General features: G+C 38.1%; 1 protein-coding gene and 1 long non-coding RNA gene across 2 annotated transcripts; one reads left to right on the top strand and one right to left on the bottom strand.

The window, feature by feature from the left end:
• Nucleotides 1–313: 313 nt before the first annotated feature.
• Nucleotides 314–22,806, top strand: Nol8 (nucleolar protein 8). The gene is given in 18 exon segments (XM_047526797.1): nt 314–639; nt 1,652–1,817; nt 2,339–2,401; nt 3,768–3,821; nt 3,824–3,845; nt 6,070–6,205; nt 6,727–6,795; nt 7,998–9,782; nt 11,058–11,171; nt 11,624–11,746; nt 12,024–12,114; nt 15,121–15,259; nt 15,879–15,956; nt 18,027–18,298; nt 19,542–19,668; nt 20,386–20,456; nt 21,031–21,110; nt 21,574–22,806. Coding segments are annotated over 17 exon segments (3,414 nt in total). The 5' UTR covers nt 314–639; nt 1,652–1,678; the 3' UTR covers nt 21,625–22,806.
• Nucleotides 20,367–24,686, bottom strand: LOC124965681 (uncharacterized). Its single transcript, XR_007105221.1, has 3 exons — nt 24,533–24,686; nt 20,952–21,178; nt 20,367–20,701 (listed from the first exon to the last, which is right to left on the bottom strand). It is a non-coding gene; the product is annotated as an uncharacterized LOC124965681 (long non-coding RNA).

Raw genomic sequence — 24,686 nt, 5'->3', positions numbered from 1 at the left:
CAGCTCCCGCCCGAGCGCCTCGCCCGAGCTTCAAGCCGCGCGCGCTCCCGGCACGCACCACCGCGGAGTTGGCGGGGTGGGGGAGGCGGCGTGGCGACGCGTCGCCGCGCGGGCTGGAGGGTCTACCTCCACGCTCAGACCAGAGCCCAGGTCCTCGGTGACCCTCTGAACCTCCCCACCGCTGTCTTTAAAGAGTCCCGACCTACGGAGAGTTGGTTCGTCCCCACCCGACGCCCAAGCGTCCGGCTGGCCACCCCCGCTAGCGGCCTTAGAACAACCCGGACGCCTTCGTAATTGAAGAGGCGGTTCCGGGACCTAGTGAAAGGGGGCGCTTTTTCATTTTTCTTGGGCTCCCTCACTTCGGCCCACTCAGTCCGGGAGGCACTGATCAAGTCTGCACGTTAGACATCAGGGGATTTTGCCTAGGGCTCTTTTGCGGACGTGAAGGGGAGGGTGGTGGATACACCACAGCCGTCTACTCGACGAGAAACGAAGTAAAGAGCCCTCCGCAACTGAGTTCCGGAAGCGGAACCTTAGGAGACGAAGTTGGAAATCGAGTAGGAAGGAAGAGAAAATGCACTTGCTGGGCCATGTGACCAGAAGTGGGCAGACGCGGCGCTGGCTCTAGGAGACGGCGTGGTGAGCTCTGGGCTTGGGCATGGGAAGCTATAGGGCTCTTCGACCTGATATTTACTTTCTCTTTTGGGGGTTCTTCTCGGAGGAAGAAGGCTGGGATGGGGAGGTTGGAGGCGGAGGCTACAAGGAAGAGGTTCAGTTGGAGCTGTCGCCGACTCAGTGCCTTGCCTTGGGCTTCAGGAGTTGTTTTGTGATCTCGCTTGTGAGGAGTGTGGCAGCTCTGAAGGGCAGGGTGAGAGCTTAGCCCTGAAGGATGCTAAAGGAGTTGAGGATCTTATGATGGATGTCAAACGTCAAGCACCTCTAGAAAAGTTTTCCTGAATCCCCTGTAATCTAACAACTTTCGTTAGTATAGTGCTAACAATTCCGAGATCGGAAATTAGACATGGATTATAAATCAGGCTTAATCACTAATTTTCTTTATAACACTGGGAAGATGAATTCTGCTTATCTGAAAAATGAAATACATGCAAACTGCCGCTGCACAATACAAACACATAATAAAAAGCAAGTCTTCGAGCCTGAACAGCACTTTGCAGACACTTCTGTTGTGCCATAATATTGTAATTGCAGTATTGGTTTATTTGTCTTATGGAGCTTCAGGGTGGAGATGTGATTTTCTTCTTTAGCGTATAAACTGCCACATCCTACATGTGTCACCTTGGTTTAAGTAAAAAAAAAAAAAAAAAAAAAAAAAAGAATTTATGAATGAATCAAGGAAGAACACGAAAATATAAGTAAATGAAAAGAGACTATGTAATAATTGTGGTCACTCAGAAGAAAAAATATGTGTGTACCTGTGATTTTTGTATGTGTGCCGGTGCTGTTCCAACGTACATTCAGAAAGAATTGGTATGTAGGCCCTGAGCAGAATCTACAGGGAGATACAATAGAAAATGAAACATGGGTCCAGGAGACCAATTTGGCACTGTAGGCTCAGCGGGGAAGGAGTTGTGTTTGAGCAGAACTGTGGGAAAGAACTCCTCTCTATACAGAAAATTACTTTTCCCTGTAGAACATACCAAGTGTACGCCCAACCTTCATGAAAGCCAACAGAGAAAAGAAGCGCCTTTTTGTGGGTGGCCTTGGCCAGGCCATTTCTAAGACAGATCTCCAAAATCAGTTCAGCAGATTTGGAGAAGTTTCTGATGTGGAGATCATCACACGGAAAGATGACCAAGGTAAATTTATAATCCTTCACTGGGTGTTTAAAGACAGACATAAATCAGGTTAAATATTACAAGATAAAGCAACTCCAAAGGTAAATGTTATCTCTGAACACTGAAAGTGATATGTGATATCCTGGAGGTATTATTTATGGTATGAAACTTATCCAGAATTGCTGAAATCAGAAAAATTCTAAAACATGATTTCAGAAATGTCTTAACATTCAGTTTTGAGAATTAACATTCTAAACTTATTAAATGTTCTGTTATGTAGAGAGTTAACTAACATGTGATCCAGATGTTTCCTTAACTAATCACTTAACTTTTTTGTTTTCTTTTGTTTTTTCTTATTCATTTTGTTTTGAAATATTTTGATAATAATGCTTAGAAAAGTGCAATCTTTGTATCCAATGAAAAACAAAGTTTTCTTTGAAATAATAAGTTTCTAAAAACTGATCTTTTAGATTTAGAAAGTTAGTAAGTTTTACATTATTCTCTGGGTAATAGTTTAAACAAATTTATTTTTATTTTCTTAGGAAACCCACAGAAAATCTTTGCATATGTTAACATCAAAGTAGCAGAAGCAGATCTGAAAAAATGTAAGATTGTCATTATTTTCTATACTATTTGCTAGTTGGCATCACTGTGTAATTTGGGGTAACTTTGTTTCTAAATCTAAACCACAACAGACACTTTTACGTCATACAAAAGAACAACCATGATTAAGAGAATTCTGGTATTCTACATCTCTACTGGTTTATGTCAATTCCATTTGTTTCAGTAGACCTATATTAGCATATTGCTGGTGAGTTTGCTAAAAAGCTGGTATTCTCAAATAATTTTGACAAGGGGCCAGACTGTCACAGAAACTGCCTGCTAGAAATCTTTCTTTGAATATTATGCCACACTTCTCTGATCCTTTCTTGGGTAGCTAATCCTTGTCATTAAATATTCTGAGGACAGGGCATTAGAATATACCATGGTAAGACCATATACTTGAAACTGTGACTTCTCTTGTTATGATTTATTAAAGCTGAGGGTGGATAGTGACTTAACAAGGAAGGAAAGGACAAGAATCCATAATGCCGATGATACAGTAATGCATCCTAGTTACTTGGAGGTCAAAAAGTCAAAAGACACTGAAAAGTAAGTAAAAGATATGATAGGGGAAGAAGGCCATCAGTCTTACAGTTTCATTTGCAAAAATATTATTATTCAGCGAGGAAATTGTATGACAGGAAAAGTTGTGTTTAAGAACACATCAACTCTGCTAATGTGACCTGTAGCAGGTTATTTAAACTTCTCAGCCCCAGTTTACTTTTCTGGTGAATGAAAAAGCTAATGCTTTCTAATAATCCTGTGATGATTAAATTAAATTCATACTTAGTATAGTGCCTAACACATAGAAAATTCTGTTAATGGTTGTTACTAAGCTAATAGCAGATGTTTAGAAAAATTGGCTCCTAGGGAATAACAGTTCTAACAGTTCAGACACTTGCAGTTATTTGTTTGTAGGTTACACATTGATAGTTGATATGAAGTAATAATTAAAAGGTGCTCTCAGGATTCTCAAATGTCCTTTTATTCACCCTGACAACTTAGTACTTTCATAGTTACAGTATAGAAAATAACAGGGAAATAGTAAATGCCAGTTATTCACCAGAGGTTCCTGACGTTAGTTTGTAAACAAATCGCAAACAAGTTTAGCTTTACAGTTCATATGTTTCTTTATTCCAGTCTCCTAGTAACTAAGAGATAGGAAATATAAAGAACTTTCTGGTAAGTGGTCAAGATAAGATGGAAGCCTCCTATCTCTAGATCACATTTCCTTTTTTCTATTTTTTTTTAATGTCTCTTTGTGATAAACAAGTCTACTTTTCTTGATACTAAATTATTAGAAAAAGCATGTGCTAAAATATATTTTTGCATTGCAATGTACTTGGATAATAATTCTTTACCTTTTAGGTATGTCTGTTTTAAATAAAACAAAATGGAAAGGTGGAACACTTCAAATTCAGCTAGCAAAGAAAGCTTTTTGCACAGGTAAGATTTCTTCCACATGGATTTAAATCCCATTTCTTTATTTTTTAATTTTTATTTACTTTTAAATTTTTTGCAGTATGGGGATTGAATCCAGGACCTTGCCCATGCTAGGCAAGCACTGTCACTAAGCTATATTCCCCAGCCCTCAAACTCTATTTCTTTGTATTGGTTTTATGTATTCACTTAATTTATTTGACATTATCAAGCAATATATTTTTAGTAAATTCATACAAGTGGATCTGAAATTCCTCTCAGCTCTGACTCTCCTTTAACCCAAACCCCACTAAAAAAGAATTCAGTGCATTTTTATGTTTATATATTAAGATACATATGTGACTGGGTGCAGTGGCACATTCCTGTAATCCTAGTGGCTTGGGAACCTGAGGCAGGAGGATTGCAAGTTCAAAGCCAACCTCAGCAACTTAGTGAGGTCCTAAGCAACTTAGCGAGAACCTGTCTCAAAATAAAAGATAAAAAGGGCTGGGGTTGTAGCTCAGTGGTTCGGCACCTCTGGGTTCAGTTCCTGGTACCAAAAAAGATAAACAAACACGCATACTTATTTTCTCTTTTAACACAACCTTTTGTGGCAATATAGCTTCCCCCTTCTTTGCAACACTGGTTAGTACAGAACATGACTATACCACAGTGTGGTTGGTCATTCCCACTGATGGACATTTAAAGTGTGTTGTGGTTTAGATATGAAGTCTCCTCCAGATGCTCAGGTGTGAGACAATGCTCAGATTTAGAGGTGAAATGATTGGGTTATGAAAGTCGTTATCCAATCAGTGAATTAATCCCTTGAGAGAAATAAACTGAGTGGTAACTGAAATGGTGTTTTTAAAATTCTAAAGGTAGTTTTTCAGAAAGAAAAGACTGTATTAGCTTGGGAACTTTCAAATAGTAAAGATTTTTGAGAATATACTAATGGAGTGACAAGGAGAGCTAATAAGATTGTTCTAGACCAAGAAAAGATGCAGTCCAAAACAAGTGGCAAGCAGCTTACTGGAGACATGTTTTGAGGGACTGATCTTATGGGAAAGGTCAGTATTAGATTTTGTTCTCTTTTTTTTTTTTTTTTAATTTTTTTTTTCAGTTGTAGTTGGACACAATACCTTTATTTATTTACTTATATGTGGTGCTGAGGATCGAACCAGTGCCTCACATGTGCTAGGCAAGTGCTCTACCACTGAGCCACAACCCCAGCCCTAGATTTTGTTCTTATCTGGGGTTCACTGACTATGAGCAGGGTAGTCATGTGCTTTTCATTCGTTCTGCAGCACTTGAGTACTACTGCGTAGGCCCAGGACTCCATGCTGAGCAGGAAGAGCACATGGTGCTGCTGCCTTGGAGTAGTTGTGCACATATGCCTGAGAAATCGTCTGTGTGGTAGAACATACAGAGATAGATTAGAGGCAAAAGAGGCCAGCAAGCATTGTTCAGAACAGTTGTCCACACCTGAGTGAAGTGGGAGTAACTTGACTTGGAGGATTGAGATGGCATTCTCTTCATTCAGAAGATAGAAACCAGCAAGACTTAACAATTGGGCTCTAAAGACACTCTCCTCCGGGGAGAGTGGAGGGAGGGAAGATGTGGAAAGTGCCCAAAGTTTATAAGTGGAAAGGGAAAGCTTGTGATCCATGTCTTAGTCTTCCATGAAGGGGAACTGAGACATCTGCTGGATTGGAGCACAGGTGTTGGGGTGAACCTCAGACCTAGGAGGCTGACTCGACAGTATAGTCAGGAGGAGAGAAGCCTCCATGCTCAGCCCTCTACTGCTCAGTTGCCTATAGCAGGGGATTGGTAAATAACACAGATTTATGTAATGTGTATACCAAGGAAATCACAGTGATGCGTTCCAAAAATGTGCAATGATAGAAAAAAGATTACCCAACAATACCTACGGGATTATCTAGATTATACTTTTTAATGTATATATTTATGTTTAGAACAGAACAGATAAAATTTAAACAATGGGATATGAGATAAGGAACATGTTTGTTTGTTTTTTTCATTTTTCCATATTTTTCTTTTTTTGTATAATGAAAAATGCATGTTTAGAAAATAATAAAAGCCATTATACTATCAACAAAGTTTTTTGTTTTATTTTGGTTTTTAATGTTATGAAGATATTTATAATGCTCACTTGGGATTACCTGAAGGGAAATAACCATTTTGCATGAGTGATTATTTTAACTCTTCTATTTATATTTTCTCTTTGATTCAGATTGGCCCAAGAGAGAGAAGAAGAAAAAGCAAAAAAAGAAAAATCCACAACAGACAATACCAATGTGTTGGAAAAGATGGGAGGGATAGATTTCCAAATGAAAGCTGTGCCAGGAACAGAAGTACCAGGGCACAAAGTGAGTCCCTCTGGTAGCCTGAGCCAATCCCAGAACTGAGCACCTGAGACCATATGACTTTCCATGTAATGTGTTAAGCCAATAGCTTTTTTTCCCTTACTGTAAAGCACTTAACATACATCACATTTTATAATTCTTAAGATGCATATATGACTCTTAGGTTAGCACTCCTCATCATTTTAGACAGAGAAATAAAAAAGCAGACTGAGAGTCTGGCTGTCTTCCAAAGGACAGGTTATAAGAAGTGTAGGCAGATCCAGTGTTTGCCTTTTAGTAGCTAGTGTTTTGTATATCATGTTCTCCATTGTATGTTTAATTTGATGTCTGTTCCAAAAATTTTTTTTTTCCTTTTGCACTTTTTCCCTTTGAGAACTCTTGCTTCATTATTAGAAAACTAAACCCAACAATAATAATGTGGCCCACTATGAGTTCAACTTTATAAAAACTGCATTTATTTATTGTAACTTAGTTTTCATTTGTAAAATATTTTGTAATACATTATTTTGTTCTTTTTCTTTTAGAATTGGGTTGTAAGTAAATTTGGAAGAGTCTTACCTGTTCTTCACCTGAAGAATCAACATAAACGTAAAATATCCTTTGTGATTAGCTTCTCAGAGTAATTATTATTTACCAGAGTGATGGATACATTTACATTTTCTTTCTTTTTTTTTTTTTTTTTTTTACATTTACATTTTCACTGCCTCCCCAGCAGTTCAGGGGGCTGAGACAGGAGGATCCTGGGTTCAAAGCCAGCCTCAGCAACTTAGGCACTAAGCAACTCAATGAGATCCTGTCTCTAAATAAAATACTAAACAGGGCTGAGGATGTGGCTGAGTGCTTCTGAGTTCAATCCCCAGTACCAAAAAAAAAAAAAAAAAAATTAATTGCCTCTATCTGTAAATCTTTGTTTATTTAACAGATTTTATGTTCCCACTTTCTAGGCAAGGTAATTAGATATTAATAAGAGAATGTCTTGAGATTTTATATAATTAATTTGAATGATAAATGCCAAAGAAGCAGTTTCATTTATCAGTTTATATATCTTATTGCATATGGGTTCAGGACCATTGCAAAAGGAGCTAAAGAAGAGTAAGAAAAGAAGGGCCCATTGTTAAAGAAGGCTTAAGAAAAATTGAGGTAGGTCTTGAGTTAATAGTAAAGTGGTAGAACATAGTCTTAAGAGAAAATCGTAGATAAAAGTATACAGAACTGAGCACGGTGGCTCATACCTCTAATCCCAGCTATTCAGAAGCCTGAGGCAGGAGGATCACATAGTCAAGGCCAGTCTTGGCAACTTATTAAGACCCTGTCTCAAAATGAAAAGTAAAAAGAGATGGGAATGTAGCTCAGTGGTAGAGTACCCCTGGGTTTAATCCTCAGTACTACCAAAAAAATGCAAGCTGGCAGGACTATGATCAGTGAAAAAATAGTATTGAGCCCACGGTAAGCAAATTCTATGCCTGTTCAGTGAGATCACTCAGACCTCGATGAACTGATATCTTGAGCTTCTTTACAGAGGTGTGTGTGTATTGTCAGGATTTGCTGTGGTCTCTATAAAGTTCATGTAATTTACCAACTAATAGTGATGGTCCTTGGTTTCAACTCCATTCTAGAAAGCTTGATTTCAGACTATGAAAATTTACTTGTGAGAGTCCCCATTTTGTTTGATAGGAAACTGAAAGTAAGATAGAGTAAATGATGTGCTTGAGATTAAATAGTAGTCTTGTTTCACTAGGTTGATAGGTGTCCCTAACACCTAGTGGTTTTGCTTTGTTCCTTGACTCTGGGTAACATCATGAAATATGATCCATCAAAATACTGCCACAATCTAAAGAAGATAGGGGAAGATTTTACAGATACCATTCCTATAACTAGCCTTACTTGGGAATTGGAAGGAGGCAATGACCCTATGAGTAAGAAACGGCGAGGAGAGTTCTCTGACTTTCGTAGCCCTCCCAAGAAGATGAAAGAAGTGCAGAAGGGGAAGGGTTCCACTGTGAGTCCAAGGACCAGTCGGGTGATGGAGAACAGCACATCAACCCAGCGTGGAGCTGTACAGAAAATGCCTTGTGCTTCTCTCATTCCTGACTCATCCCCTGTACCTGATTCTGGTTCTCAGAAACTTCAAAGTGTACCTTTTCAGATTTCTGATTTGGAAACTGCCAGGAAGAGAAATAGCATGTCTGATGATGATATTGATTCTGAGGATGAGTTAAGAATGCTGATTGCAGAAGAGGAAAACTTACAGAGAACTGCATGGTCCTCAACAAATGAATCTGAAAATGATCTTTTTGAAGTTGTAAGAGATGATTTCAAATCAGATGTTCACAAACTTCATTCTTTATCAGGGCTAGCTATTAATAACGGCTCTTGCCGTGTTAGTGACGGTATTATGGGAAGTGACCATGAGTATGATTCAGGTGATACAGATGAAATCATTGCAATGAAACAAAACATTAGTAAGGCCAAAAATAGTGCAGAGATTTCACAAACAGAAAAACCTATGCACAATAAAACTTTGAAAACGAAAGAGGTTTCCAATCATTGTAATAAAGTACAAAAAAGAAAAATCAATAAAGAGTCAGCCCTCAGTAATGGAGTGAAGCCTCTAAATCATAAATCATCTGATGCCAGCAGCAGCGATGATGAAGACAGTGAAGGAGATGAGGAATATAAAGCCATCATGAAAAACTGTACCCGTGTAAATCTCACTTTGGCTGATTTGGAACAGTTGGCTGGCAGTGATCTGGTGGTACCAGAAGATTCTGAGAGCAGTGGGCCAGAAACCACCTGTTGCAAGCTTGACAGAGCCTCCAAGAGCCCCAAGACTCCTCGTGCCCTTGGCCAAGGCCAACGGTGCATTCATCCTGAGGAGATTCTAGCTTCCCTTTTACAGGAAGAAAATACCTGTGGCAAACAGAAACCAAAAGAAAACAGCTTAAAACCCAAATTCCAGGCATTCAGGGGTGTAGGCAGGCTCTATGCAAAGGAATCAGTGAAAAAAACTCTGAAAGAGAGTGTTGACTCTAACAATATAAATGAAAATCAGAGTTCCTTGAAACTGGAGGATCCTAGTAGCATTTCTGTTGAAAATGAGTCCCTATGTGTTAATGGTTCATCAAGCAAACTTTCACAGCAACATCCAAAGACAATAAACAGCCCAAATCACACTCTGCCTCAAAAAAGACAGTTCACTTTCGAGACCCAGGATCACAAGGTAATTAGCAGTTCAAAAAGGGGAGGCAGAAATTCTGTTTCCAGTTTTAATACAAAGACTTACAAAATAGGCATTGACAAAGACAATTGCCATAGTACCAAAAAGACAGTGGCAGCTTCTGAGGAAGAGGGGTCTGATTCAAGCAGCCTCACATCTCTTGAGAAATTACCAGAGGTCTCTCCTAGAAAAGATGCTCGGGAAGGCATGGCTGATTTCTCACATTCTATTAGTAGTTCGGCAAATGTGAATGCTAAGGATAAGTATGCTGAAGACAATCAGAAACGTCTGGCAGCCTTGGAAGCAAGGCAGAAAGCAAAGGAAGTGAAGAAGAAACTGGTCCACGATGCCCTGGCAAATTTGGTGAGTGTGTTTTCAATCTATGCATTTAATAAGAACACTCTGGAAGTCCCACTTTTCCTTCCCTTGCAGGTAGGTGTACCTCCTTAGAGCTGTTTGTCTTCCTAGCATTCACCGGTTTTCACGTTTGTGTCCTTGAGTCAGAACTTTGTATCACCCTAAATATTTAGTGTATTCCTAAGGTATTAAAATTAAATACTAGTATTTACCTAAAACATTTTAAATTTATTTGATATTTTCTTCAGGGCTGGGGATACAGCTCAGTGTTAGAGTGCTTTCTTAGCATGGGGCCCATGCAACAACAACAAAAATCCCTAAAATATTCTCTATTTCTTAATTTCATGTAGTGATTACAAAGTAGATTGCCAGGACTTGCTGAGATTTATTGTAATGAGCCTTTTCATTCCTCCAAAAGTTAAGTCCACCTTTAAGTGCTGGATTTATAGAATGAGTATGATGGTCTTGCCTCTCATGAAGCTATTGTGTAACAGGCAGATAGTCGTAGCTTAGTCCCATCGGTACTAAGCCTAGCAGAGACTTCCTCAGCCAGAGCTGAGAAGTGTGAACAGATAAGTGACAATTAAGAACAGGAAGGGAGAGGAAAGATGTTCCAGGGAAAGGAAGCACATTGTACAAAAGTGAATAATTTCAGCCAGACTGTGATTTACAGATTTATAAAGGTAGCAAGAAATATGGAGGCTGCAGAGGATGAACTACTAAGGTTAAAGAATTTTAGCCAGGATTTGAAGATCAGTTGTATATATTTTGGAGAGGAGTTGGCAAACTAAAGCTCTCAGGCCATCCTGCCTATGCCCTGTTATGTCCAGGCTTCAAGCTGAGAGTGGTTATTAAATATAGGACAGAGACTATATGTGGCCTGCAGTTTCTAAAATATTTACTTTCTGGCCCTTCACAGGAAAAGTTTGTCAACCTCTGTTTGGCAGAGATCCTGCAGGACATGAGAGAAACAAACAAAATGGGTCAATTCTGGAGATAAGGAGATCCTTTGGGAGGTTGGGGGCCAGAGCCAAGGCATCAATGGTGGGAATAGATTTAAATATTCCAAGAAAGTCTAATTGTTAGGAGTTGGTGGTCTTTGGATATGGAGAGAAAGGAGTTCTAAGTTTATCTCAGGCAAATAGGAGATGAGAGTGACATTCAGTAGATAAAGAAAAGGACAGGAAGGAGATGTGGCAGGAGAAAGAGATGATGGAGTAGGACATGCTCGGTGTGAGTTTGTATTATCTTAAAATATGATGCTTCTGATGGCCTCCCCAGGATGCTCATCCAGAGGACAAGCCAACACACATCATCTTCGGTTCTGACAATGAAGACGAAACAGAGGAGACAAGTACTCAGGAGCAAAGACATCCAGGAAAGGAGCTATTGAAAGTAAGATGTTCCAGACATCCCTGTGGACATTCGTCTGCCTTGCAGATCCATCTGTCTGTTGCATTCCAAGTCTTCCACACAACTGCCAGTTCAGCACAAAGTCCCGGAGCGGCAGTGAAACTCAGGCCTGCCCAGGCCACCACATACTCAGATGACTGGGGTCTTAAAGATTTTCTCACACATGAACCTGTCTGTGTTCTCCACATCACCTGCAAAGTGACATATCTGTGAAAGACTACAGAAGATATTCTTGCATGTAATAACAGCCCCCCAAATCCACGAAGCATTGGGATTAATGGTCCTAGAGACCAGTTATAGATCCCTGAGTCAGGAGTTTTTGTCTGATGCATCCTGGTAGATACCTCTGTTTTTTAAATGTGGGCAAAAGATTACATTATAAAGGAAATGCCAATTGCCTCAGTTACTAAACATTTCTGTTTTCTCTATAACAGGAGTCTGTGGGTAAATCCTCTGCGCAGCTGTTTGGCAGCAGTGATGATGAGGAACTTGATTCAGAGGATGACATTGACAGATTCAAAATTAAACCTCAATTTGAGGGCAGAGCTGGACAGAAGGTTAGTGAATACTGAAAACCGAAAAATGTGTAACATGTCTTGGTTTTCACCATGGTCCTTTAGGTAAATGTAGGCAGCTCTTGATACATATTTTCTCACTGGGTGTTTATTTGGGGAGCAAATCCTCTCTGCTCCTCTGATTGGGCAGGTGAGGTTGTGCAAATGTTAATGATGTGAATTTCAGAGTGTGGGGAAGTGCACTTGGAGAGGCTTGTTTGGAAGCAGTGTCTTGAGAATGTGGTTGTCAGTCAATTGTGAATGCTTTTTGTCTGTGTAGCTCCTGGATTTACAGTCACACTTTGGCAGTGATGACAGGTTCCGCTTGGACTCTCGATTTCTGGAGAGTGACAGTGAAGAGGAACAGGAAGGTAAATGCTTTGTTGTCCCAACAGTCCTGATGTCAGAGAAGTCATCCAGCACACCTCCTTTGTTTAACATGAAGAAACTCTACACTCCAAGACACTGAATTGAGGAGTTCGTAATTAAACGTTTAATCAAAAGTTAACTTAATATTTCTTAAGTTTTTTGTACATATTCATTCTGTAAAATTTTCTTCCTTGACACTGACAAATAGGACAGGAATAGAGAGCAACCACCAAAGACACATGTTCCTACATCCTATTCCTGGCATGAGAGGAGGCGGCGAAGGTCCCTACTTGGCAGTTGTATTTGTAGTGCTGCAGGTTTGGGTTGAGCCTTGAAAGACAGTTAAGTCAAACTTGACTCTTTCTAATGAAAAGTCTTTGTATTCCTCTGGTGTGCATACCAGATATGTGTTTTTTAAAAAGCATAGTGTCATGGAGTGCCATTCTGTTGAGTTCATCCTTACTTGGGTAAATCTAGAAGTAAATGCCAAATTCATTTTACCTGCATGAATCTAAGAGTAACAGTGTGATTAGAAGCTTGCTGATCCTACTTCCTGTGGTGTTTTTCATAGCAGTGTTTCCACACATTATCTAGAAGAGCTATTCTCATCCTCCTACATGACCACCTGGATGACCTCAGCTTCAGAACCTCTGTCCTTGTCCTTGTTTTCTTTCCTTCCTGAGTTAATTAACCTAATCTGCATCTTAATCCTCACAATTCATACTTCCTCTTTCTCAGTCTCTTATTTGGTCCTGTCAGTGCTTCAAAGTGATTATTAGTACCATACATTTTGGGAAACCAAGTTGTAGTAGGGCTTTTGAGTAAATTCTTTGGGGTTCACACCAACTTTTTTCCAACAACATTTTACTTTCAGCTCTTTGAACAATCCTGTATTGAAAGCACAGGAATGAACAGAACCTTGAAAATAGCCTATGTTAAGAAATTACATAGGTGACAGGGCTTGTGGCTTAGTGATAGATCACTTGCCTAGCATGTGTGAGGCACTGGGTTTGATTCTCAGCATCACATATAAATAAATAAATGTCCGTTGACAACTAAAAAAATATTAAAAAAAAAAAAATAGACATAACCATAGAGGTTACTTTAAGTTCTTCCACTTTTGTCTGAAAGCTATGCATGACTTCACATCCAGGGGCATTTTTCCAGGTCCCTTCTCAACTGATCTACCACCCTCGTCAGCATTGATCATCCTTCTTGAAATCATTTTACATTTGCTGCAATTGAAGCATATTTTCCTGGATTTCTTCCTAATTCTTGAATCCTGATTTTCCATTTGCCTCCAGATTTAGGTTCTTCCAGTTCTCCAGGTCCCCGTGGGTTTTAGCTTTCATTTCTTGAACATGGCTATTTCCCATACTTGGGTCTTCTTTGTTTCCAGCTGTTCTCAAGGCCAGCTGGATGTTTCCCATAGGCTTTTCTGAATGTGTATTAAAACTTAGAAAGTCTAAAATTTAGTCTCTCTTTTCTTAAAACAGCGCCTCCAGACCCTTCCCTCTGGGTTGTTGACCCTTACGTCCATCAGACAAAAATCCTTATCCTATTCTTTTCCTCCTCAGCTTTTGAGGCACAAGCAGCAAACAAACAGCACAGCCAGTATACATCACCTTGAGCCCTTCCCAGCATTGTATTCTGCTTCCCTAATGATTACTATTAGGTTATGAAGTTGCTACTGAGCACAGTGACACATGCCTATAATCCCATCGGCTTGGATACTGAGGCAAGAGGATTGTAAGTTCAGAGTCAGCCACAGCAACTTAATGAGGTCCTAAGCAATCAGCAAGACCCTGTGTCTAAGTTAAAAATAAAAAAGAACTGGGGTTATGGCTCTGTTGTTAAGAACCCCGGGGTTCAATCGCTGGGACCAAAAAAAAAAGAAAGTAGTTGCTGCTTTTAGAAGTTAAAAAATGTTGAAAAGTAGCAGTTGTAAGTTTCAAACTAGTATAAACTCTTGGCACTTTCCCTTCATTGTATGTGTTAGTTTTGTTTCCTACATGCTGCTGCTGGTTTATGAAGTATTTTTTGAGCTAATTGAACACAGTCTACCTCCTTTGAAACCTTAGAAACTTGGGTCTTCTCTTTATAGAACTTAAATCAGCATTTTATTGTTTCTGTTAGGTCATTTATTTTTTGTGGTACATTGAAAGGGTCTTAAAGACTTCTTTCATGTTTCTGTTATCCAAACTAGCTGTTTGACTCTGATCTCTGTATCTGTTTACAGTAGTTGAGGGTAGCAACTGACAGTGTTCAGCGATGCCTCATATATATGGGGAATATGGCTTTCTTCCTGCTGTACTTTTTACTGAATCAGAGACTGGATAACTGTCTCCTAATAGGTCACACAGTCAGTAAAATTACCCTCATTTACTATCCTTATCATTTTTAGACTTAAGTGTAATCGAGATTACATTTTTAGAATGTTAAAAGAACTCAAAGGGTCCATTATCACTTGTGTTATAATTAGTATCTGCTGTATTACATTTTTCAATCTTTACCTTAAAAATTTTAGACTTTTGTGGGCACAGTGTAACATACCTGTAATAACAGCTCTTCAGAAAGCTCAAGTAGGAGGATCACAAGTATGAGGCCAGCATCAGCATATTAGATCCTGTCTCAAAATAGAATGAAAAAGGGCCAAGGATATTGTAGCTCAGTGGTAGAACACTTGTCTAACGTGCACAAGGCCCTACGTTCAATCCCAGCACTTCAATTTAAAAAAAAAAAAAAAAAAAAAGTGTTAGAATTGCCACTGAAGTCCAGATTTCATTTTTATAATTACAAATAAAAGTGGAACATTTTGTTTGCTGGTCATGCAATTTTTGAATTTGCTATAGCATGAGGATCTGTGGATAGAAAGGTTAGCAGAATGAGTCAAACTTTTCTTCTATCAGTATGCTTTTGGACATGTTTAGGTGCTTGGTAAATATTTGATGATTAAAATTTCTCAAGCTGTTTGTCAAGAGATTAATAATTATTCTTTTTTCTCAAAGAGGTAAATGAAAAGAAAACTGCTGAGGAAGAAGAGCTTGCTGCAGAAAAAAAGAAAGCTTTAAATGTTGTGCAAAGTGTTTTGCACATCACCTTGAACAATCCTACAAGCAAAGGATCAGTAGCTGCTAAGAAATTTAAGTATGCTTATGTTCTGTCCTATTCTACTGTATTTTCCTTTGCCATAAATGCCTTCTTCACCTCAGTTTAAAACTGTGTCTATTAATTTTTTTGCTGGTTCTTCAGATCACTAGGCAAGCCCTCTATCACTGAGCTACATCCCCAACCGAACTGGATCATTTTTAACTTCCTGCGGGGAGCTGGTGGCAATTTATATCAGATTCTTAAAAATATTCTAACTTTCGATCCAGTAACTCACTTCAAACGTGTAATTTAGACAGATTGGTGTAATCATACTATCATCCAAATTTGACAAAACAACCAATTTTCTCTTCTATACATTTGTTTAATCTGCTGTACTCAATGAAGTATTGTAGGCAAATTCCACATAGTATATCATTGTTTCTGTATTTATTTTAGGGTGTTTAAAATAATTTTTAAGATTAAAAAAAGATCCAAGGAAACTCAAAATTTGGTAATTTTAAAATATTGTTTCTAACAAGGTCCTAATTTTCTTCTTTGATACCATTAGCTAGCTTCATTTTGGCCAAACATTAGTATGCTTAATGTTGAATTATAATTTGCTGTTAATTTTTTGAATTGGTGTTCTGATTTCTCTTCCACCTTTGTTTTTACATAGGGACATCATACGTTATGATCCAACAAGGCATGACCATGCCACTTATGAAAGAAAAAAAGATGATAAACCAAAAGACAGGTAATTTGAACTACTTTTTACATTAGGCAGCCTCTGAAACTGCTTAGATACAATGCTTTCAAGCTCCTTAAACACCCTATTGATTGAGCAATTGAAGTTTCTTAGCTCTAGGCCTTAACAAAAGATTGATAGATTGATTGATTGATTGATTGATTGATTGATTGATTGATTTTTGGTAGTGGGGATTGAACCCAAGGGCTCTTAACCCTTGAGTCACATCCCTATTCCTTTTTATTTTGAGACAGTGTCTTGCTAAGTTGCTTATGGCCTTCCTAAATTGTTGAGGCTGGCCTTGAACTTGGCAATTCTCCTGTCTCAGCCTCCCAAGCTGCTGGGGTTACAGGCTTGTGCCACCACACCCAGCAGATTTTTTCATTTTTAAAGGGTGACCTATAAATTTTTCCACAAATAGTTAGATAGTAAATGTGTTAGACTTTATAAACCAACAACCTCTGTTAGGACAACTTCCCTTTACCTTTGTAGTAGAAAAGCAGGGAGGTGCTTTCCAGTAAAACCATTAATACTGGGATTTGCCTCTTATGTAACTTTGGCATGTCATAATATCACCCTTATTTCCCCAGTAATTTCAATCTTTAAAAAACATTGTTACTGTGCACTTAAGACATAAAGGGACAGCAGCCTAGATTTGGCCCAGGAGCCATAGTTTGCCACTCGTGCTTTAGGCCATGTTTTACTGGGTGTCAGATTTGATTTTTTGCTTAGAAACCATTTCTTAAATTTCATGTCATTTGCCTTCTGGAGATGAGGAATCTTTAAAACAATGAGATCTTGGTGCTTGTAAAAGAAAAATACATTCCCTTTAGTTTTATTTCTCTCACATTTTATTCTAAGCACCAAGAAGAACCCCCTGATTTTCTGGGTATCATCCTTAGCTAGATCATCCCATTGATTAGGCACATTTTGTATTTTCTACAGTAGTACAGGTGATGTTGCTGAACTTTTTGCCATCATGTACTTGGGATCCCCTTGGCTCCAGTTTTCAATAGCATTTGTTGTGCTGTTCTGCAATCCCTTACCTGCAAACTCCTCAAGGCCATGTGGTTCCTACAATGGTTTCTTTAAGATCCTTTAGGGTTGTGCTGTGCTCCTTATCTCAGAAGTCACATAATATCACATCTGCCTTCTTTTCTCTGTTAACAGATCACTAAGCTCAGTCCATGCCCAAGTAATGGAGAAATTTCCTTCTACCTCTTGAAAAAAGTATCAAGGAATTTTGGGACCAGTTTTAAAACCACCACATGATGGTTCAATCATAATGACTTGAAACTACATATGACACTCTTTTATAGAGCTCAGTTTCGTAGGAGACACATCCATCTTAAAACCTAGCCAGGTGGTTTATTTTAGAAAATATGAACTTTGGGATGACCTTCACCATTAAAATGGTTATTTAGGACATCCTATTCAGTTAAATTTTAAGTAATACATTAAGAACTTATTGCCTGATCTTACACATGTTACATGGAGTGGACTCTAATAGGAAAAAGGATTTTAATCTTTCATTAGCTAAAAACTCAAGTATTGAAAATGACCATGTAACTTTTTGTCTAAGATCAAAGAGAAAAGTATATTCATTCCTAACTGTAGAACAGATTTATGACAACATAAAAATTGGATTTCAAGAGACTGGACTTAGCACATTGTATATTTCACTTCTAAAACTGAATTATAATTAATTTATTCCCCATCACTTTCTTAAAATTCACAGAATTTTAGAACTTTAAATGATCTGAGAAGGCATTTGATGTAACAGGTTCATTTCACAGTTATGGAAGCAGGCCCATTGAGGCTAAGTAATTTCTTAATGCACATTTAACAGTTTAAGTGTAATTTTGGAAATGTGGTTTAGAGCATAAGAGATAGGAGAATCTGATTCATGCTAAATATTTGCATTTTCTTGTGGGTGCTTATTGGTCAAGATGCTTTGGATCTTTTTAGTTGTCAGAAAGATGGAATTAAAGTTATCCTAGGAGTTTACCTTTCCTGGTTATTAGAAACTTTCCAAAACTTGTTTCTTTATAACATGTCTGTCTGCATGTGTTATTACAGTAAAGCAAAACGGAAGAAGAAAAAGGAGGAAGCCGAGAAGCTACCTGAGGTGTCTAAAGAAATGTATTACAACATTGCTACGAATTTGAAAGAAATATTCCAGACTACAAAAGATACCCATGAAAAAGAAGAAGGGACAGCCCGGAACGAGGACTGTGGTGGAGATGAAATGGAGGAAATTCGTAGTGCTGCAACTCTAACAAGTGGCACTGAGCAGCCCAGCGGGTTCATGTTCTCCTTTTTTGATTCAGACACTAAAGATGTAAAGGAAGGTATTTTCCTTTATCCCTCCCCACTTTTTCATTTCGGGTAGATTGAACTTAATTGATTAACTCTCCCTTAAGTGTAATGGAATTACAATTATCTGAATAAAGGATTCTTTCTTCAACCTAGATAGACAGTAGGAGATTCAGTGTTGCATGACCATAAGCGTGATGCTCCTGAAAGTGTGGAAGAAACTATTTTTGCATTTAAGAGAGCAGACTTGTAGCTAACTGCCATATGAAGGGAAGCCAGGGAATAATGTACCACATCCCTCCTTCTCCTACATACTTATAAAGTCATCAAGAAGTAAAATAAATCACTTAATTAGCTCCATTTCTTATATGCAGTTGGAAATGCATGAGTTATGGAGAACTAGTATTGCATATGATAGGAGAAAGAAATAGGTAATCTTGGATTTATACATATAAGCCATGTCATCAGTACATCAATATGCCAATTATTTCTAAGTTTATACTTGCCAGTTTTACAGAACCTACAAGAAAGAAGTATAAATATCCATTTTTTGTTGTTGTTTTTGTTCATACTATTTCAGGGGATTTATCTCTAAAAGCCAAGGTGAAAATAAGCTGTTCTTTAGGATATTGTTCGTCTCCTAGTGTTGAAGATACTTGTGTTGAATTTTTAAGGATATTCATTATAAAAAGCAAGATAGACCTATCCAGAAGAATACATGCACAATTAACTGCAGTGATTCTACTTTAAAGATGGGCACTTAAGATAGTATAACGTATTTAGCAAATATATGTCAAATGTCAGCTCTGTGATACTCCAAAAATTATAAATAAGACATGAGGTATCATGTACTCTGCTTATTTTATGTTCTTGTCTATCTTGAGCACCATGGTTAGCCCTAAACTATTGAATAGAATTGATGCAAATGTTTAAAAAATATATATATATATATACACACACTCATGTATAAATATTATAAATGTATATATAATATTTTCATATATTTATAAATATGAATTTATAAATATAAATATATATAAATAAATGTTTTGTTTATTTATATTTATTTATATATATTTTATAAATATAAATGTTTCATTTATTTATAAATGTTAAGTATGTCATCTATCTATCTATCTATATGTATTTATATATATAGAGAGAGAGATCGATACTGGTGGTTGAACCCAGGCACACTCTACCACTTATATCCCCAACCCTTTTATGTATCTTAGTTGCTCATTTGTGCCACCATCTTTTATTGTCATAATAATTTAGAGACCTATAAAGTTGAAGAGGTGAAACCTGGGAAGACTGTCTGGAAGGGAAACCCTCATTTCCAAGATAGCAGTTCAGAAGAAGAAGATGTTACTGAAGAAACAGATTATAGAAAGTCCAGCCCAGGGTGAGCATTTGGTTTGTGTACAGGTATATTTTATAGTTTGTGAAAATCTGAGTTAGACATGCTTTAGAAGTATTTTGTTAAATATGTAGGATTCTCTTTACAGGACAACTTAATTTTCTTTTCTCAGCTTCTTTAATGTGTTCTCTAGCCTTTTTATAGTATGGAGTGTGATTCCTTTGTTTTGAGATTTGCATAGAATTGGGAAGGAGATAAAATATGCCCAAAGGTGTAACTCAGTGGTGGAGTGCTCATCTAGCATGTGCTAAGGCCCTGGGTTCCACCCCAGCACCACAAAAAGGGAAAAAAGAGATGACCATAGGAGGGCAGGTTGGAGACCAATTGAAAAATGCATATAACACATGTACATATGCCCAAGGAATCCAGCCTGATGGTAAAGTTACTGGTCTGGACACAGGATGCTGTGGTTGTCTGGGTACCTCCCCATAGGGAACACTGGCAAAAAAGGTAGCAATGGTGGCATGAGAGCATCAAAAACCAGAGTGGGAAAGGTGGAGTTTGTACTTAAGTCCTCATCAAAGCTTGAGATAGAGAAGAATTTTGAATGGAGAAGGGGCAAGGTCATTTTAACTCAGGGAAAATGAGCAAAACAAAGCAGCTATTTTTAAGAAATAGTTTATATTTTTAATATAAATATTTCCTCTTAAATATTCAAAGTAAACCAACCAACACCTGTCTTTTTCTCCCTCCCCTTTTCAGAGAAGCATCAGTACCTGAAAAAGAGACCACTAGATTTTTCTTTTTCTCTAAAAATGATGAAAGACTTCATGGTAAGTCCATTTCCCATTGAGTGGTATACAACAGGTAATAGCACAGCTCTGATCACACATGCTGGTATGGTAACTAGCTTCTGGAAATTCTGGCCTTCTGTAATATCATGTGGTTTAGCCCCTTCCATTCAGACTGATGCATGCTGACTATTAAAGCCTTTAGGACTAAGTGCTCCTAGTATCCAGATACCTTGCTCAATCATTATCATCCCCAAGGGCTTGTTTTGTTATAGGAACTTGCTAATCTGTCAACATAAAAACAAACAAACAAAAACAAGTTTTAGTACCCTAAAAGTCCACATGGAAACTCAGAAGCTGAGAGTAAACTCCTTACTTATTAAAGCCTAAGCACAAACCACAACAAAGTTATATAATAGTAAATGACACATAAACTGTACTATTCTAGCAATACTACCCTTTTTATTTTGAAAAAATATATATTTTTGAAAATTTTTATAGAAATTTTTTAAAATTATCTTAATTAGAAATGGAGACCTTGGTAATACCAGCTTCAGAATGTTGTCCATTTCAGTAGTAATTTGCTGCCTTATGTTTCTTGTTTTTCCATTAATAGGATCTGACATGTTCTGGAGCGGTGTGGGAAGTAACATCAGCAGAAATTCTTGGGAGGCCCGAACAAATAGCTTGCGTATGGTGAGTAATTGTTTCTCCGTATCATTTGTTTCTGAACGTAGACGGTTGTTCTTTGTGTTAAGATTCCCCTGGTATGAGAATGATAGGAATAAGATATGAAAATTTAGAAAGAAACAACTGAAAACATGACTTAAACTCTCAGAATTATCACAGTGGAGGGAATTTAGAGGTTTGTTCATCCCACAATTGGTGCAGGTGAAAAGACTGAAGACTGGCTTGTTTAAGTGTTTGGTCCAAGAGTCCATCCAGGTTCATTAAGTAGCAGGAAATCAAGTTTTTGAAGACTAAATTACAGTGCCCTAAACATGTATAGCTAAGAGTTTAAACAGTCCCTGTTTATTCCAGTGAGCAATTCCAAAATAGGTTTCCACAGTAAGCTGAATTTTCTGTGTAATTATTGAACACCATGAGAACAATTTGTATTTATTGTTAACTAAACCTTCTGGTTTTATGATTTTTCTAGGATTGTCGAAAGAAACATAAAGAAGCCAAAAGGAAAGTGAAATCAAAATAATAAATGTTGGCATTGGTTTTGTTACTGAATATGAACAAGGGTCACTGAAAGAAATTGGCCCAGAAAATAGTTTAGCCAACAAAGAAGAAATTTGCAGAAGAAATGGAAGACCATTCAAAATTCTGGCTAATGGATTATTATTCTGGTTGCCAACTTTTTCTGTGGAATTCCTCTGTATTTCTTCTTAGGTAATTATTTCAGAAAATTAAACTGAGCTGGACACGGTGGTGCACAACTGGAGTCCCAGCCCTGGGGAGGCCAAGGTGGGAGGATCATTTGAGCCTGGCAATTTGAGACCAGCCTTGGCAACATACTGAGATCCTGTCTCAAAAAAGAGGAAAAAAATTGAAGTGAATTTTCAAGAAATGAAGCACAAAATAGTCCACTAAAGTACTTCTTGTATATAATCTCTTTGCCCTCCATCCTCAATAACTAGTGTGCATCTTCTCATGCAGAGTTTGCATGAAATCTTTTTAAATAAATGATTTGTTGTACTTGTGTTTTCCATGTTAAGCCATGTGAATTACAGACTATTTGAGATATCTACCTCCATTTTGTACTTTTCACTTGACAAATCAACTTTTTGAGTTCTATATTGATTTCCTAATAATGAGCTAACTGAAATGCAGGACATTTCAGATCAATACCATGTAAGAGTTCTGTGAAGACCAGGAAAGGAAGCCAGATGCAGAATTTCTCTATCTCTGGCCTTGAGAAATTAGGGAGCGCTATATGGAGATAAATCTGTCTCAGAATTCTAGTTAGATCAAAGGCTTATGAAAAATACCAGGTATCTTGAAAGATTTTAGGTAACAGCTGGAGTCAGACCCCAGTCTCCAAGTAGGTTTAATATCTCACTAAATTCCCAAAGCTGGCTAGGATTCAAGATAGATATGCCTTCTGTCAAAATGGGTCTCTACAGAATTGTGTTCCATAGACAGTTCCAAGGGATTATCATTGAACCATGAGGTGCACATATGTATGTGTGTATATATAATTGTCTTAGTACTTTTGGATTTATATCATGCTTAAATACAAACTATGAGGGTTGGAATCTCATTAGGTTTGTAAACCATTGTATTCCCTCTAGTAGATCTATGTCTGGCACATGGTAAATGCTCAGTATGTATGTTTTTTTTTAATAAATATGATACATACTAAGTAACTTGAAGAATCATTTTGGGTTCATGTTTCTAAGATTTCAGATTTTGTTTTTCTTTTTTTTTTTTTTTTTTGGTACTACTGAGCTATGTCCCCAGCCCATCTTTTAAATTTTATTTTGAGACAGGGTTTCACTAAGTTGCTAAACCTGGCCTCAAACTTGGCAATCCTCATGCCTCAACCTCCCTAAAGACTTCAGACTTTAAGGAGAATGGGAACAGCCACTCAACAGGATAAATAATTCTAATATTTCACCTTCTTTTAAAGTAAATTGCATCTTTATCTGTTGCTTCTATCAAACCACTCCAATAACAATAATTTACTTTGTTCACAAGTATGTGATTTAGTCAGGATTCACTGGGGATAGCTTGTCTCTGCTCCACATGGTGTCCTAGAGTTGGTTCCCCTGGGGAGAGAGGATCTATTTCTCAGGTGCCTGCCCTCTCAGTGCTTGTCCACAGGCTTCCTGAAAATATGTCAACTACCACCCAGGAGCAAGTGTTCTGAGAGACAGGATACAGATGCAACCAGTCTCCCAAGGCTTGGGCCCAGAAACTGGCTCAGTCAAGTCCTCTGTATTCTGCAGGTCAAAACACAGCCTTATTTCTCAGGAGAAGTATTAATAAGAGTTTTTGGCCATATTTAAATTATGCTCTATCTCCAAAAGCATACAAATAAGTGACATCAAGTGGTTGCCCACCAATTCCCTGCTCCCTAGATAAACTACCTTTAATAATTTTGTCTTGTTTCCTCTGATATTTATCTCTATTTCTACTTGCTTATGCTCTAATTCCTTAATTTTTGTTTTGATTAACTTTTATCTAGACAGTCTTCCCATACCTTCCACCAGTACTTTACAAATGTTTCTCAATCCATTTTTTAAACAATCAGATTGGTCAGTATACCTACCTCACTTGTAGGTTTTTTCCCTGAACACACTTGCCCAGGAGCCCTCTACCCTGCTGTCAGTTCTCCGGACTGGTGATAGAAATTAACTGAACAAGATGGTAACTCAAGAAATGCAAAAACTTCAAACACATTCTAAATACTTGCATTTAATAAAGATGTGCAACTATTAAATACATTCAAGTGATTCATTATTTGAATTCATTATTTGAACCCCTTTGGTGTAGGAAATGAAACCACTTACTCTAATCCTTGACAGATAATAGGGCCTAGACCATAGTAACTGGTGAATAAGTGCTAAACAAACTTAGAAAATGTTCTTAGTTAAAAGTTACCTAAGCAAGTGCTTTCTACCTAGGACAGATGAATTTTTTCTTCAGTAGATAAAATAGGCAATTAGGTACACAATAACTCTCAATTTCTCAAGACCCAAAGTTTCCTTCATGGGCTGTGGTGCCAAGCTCCAGAATCCCTTTTGGTTTTGTTGATTATGTTCTTTTGTGTACTAGGGACCGAAGCCAGGGCCTCCTGCATGCTAGACAAGCACCTGTACCACTGAGCTCTATTCCCATACCAGCAGAACTCGAAGGTGCCAGGCAGACATAGGAAGGACAATTAAATAAGCAAATGATTCTTTTCATTACAGGAAACATTTTTAAAACAAAGTAGAGTAAAAACCGTAGAGATGGTCATCAGCCCCTTCCGCCCGGTTCCCACAGGGAAAGCGGCCTCCGGAATACTGCACAGGCCCCACAGTGTAGCCATGCAAGCCACTGCTCCGAAGCTCAGTGTTTTGAGGATATAAATCTTAGATGTGATTTACGTGAAGCGAAATGCAGACCTGAAATGTCTGACACATGCAAACCACGCGAAGAGGATGACTCGGGGCCCACCGTCCCTCCCAGAGGCTGGGACTTTGGAGTGCCATCAGCCTGGCACGCGGGGCTTCCGGCCAGCTGCGCCCAGGCCACGCCTCCGCGCGCGAGCAGCTCCTG

This window comes from Sciurus carolinensis, chromosome 15 (assembly GCF_902686445.1).
Source record: "Sciurus carolinensis chromosome 15, mSciCar1.2, whole genome shotgun sequence".
Taxonomy (NCBI): Eukaryota; Metazoa; Chordata; class Mammalia; order Rodentia; family Sciuridae; genus Sciurus; species Sciurus carolinensis.
Note: the sequence above shows the minus strand (reverse complement) of the source record. Positions and strands in the feature narration are given on the sequence as shown.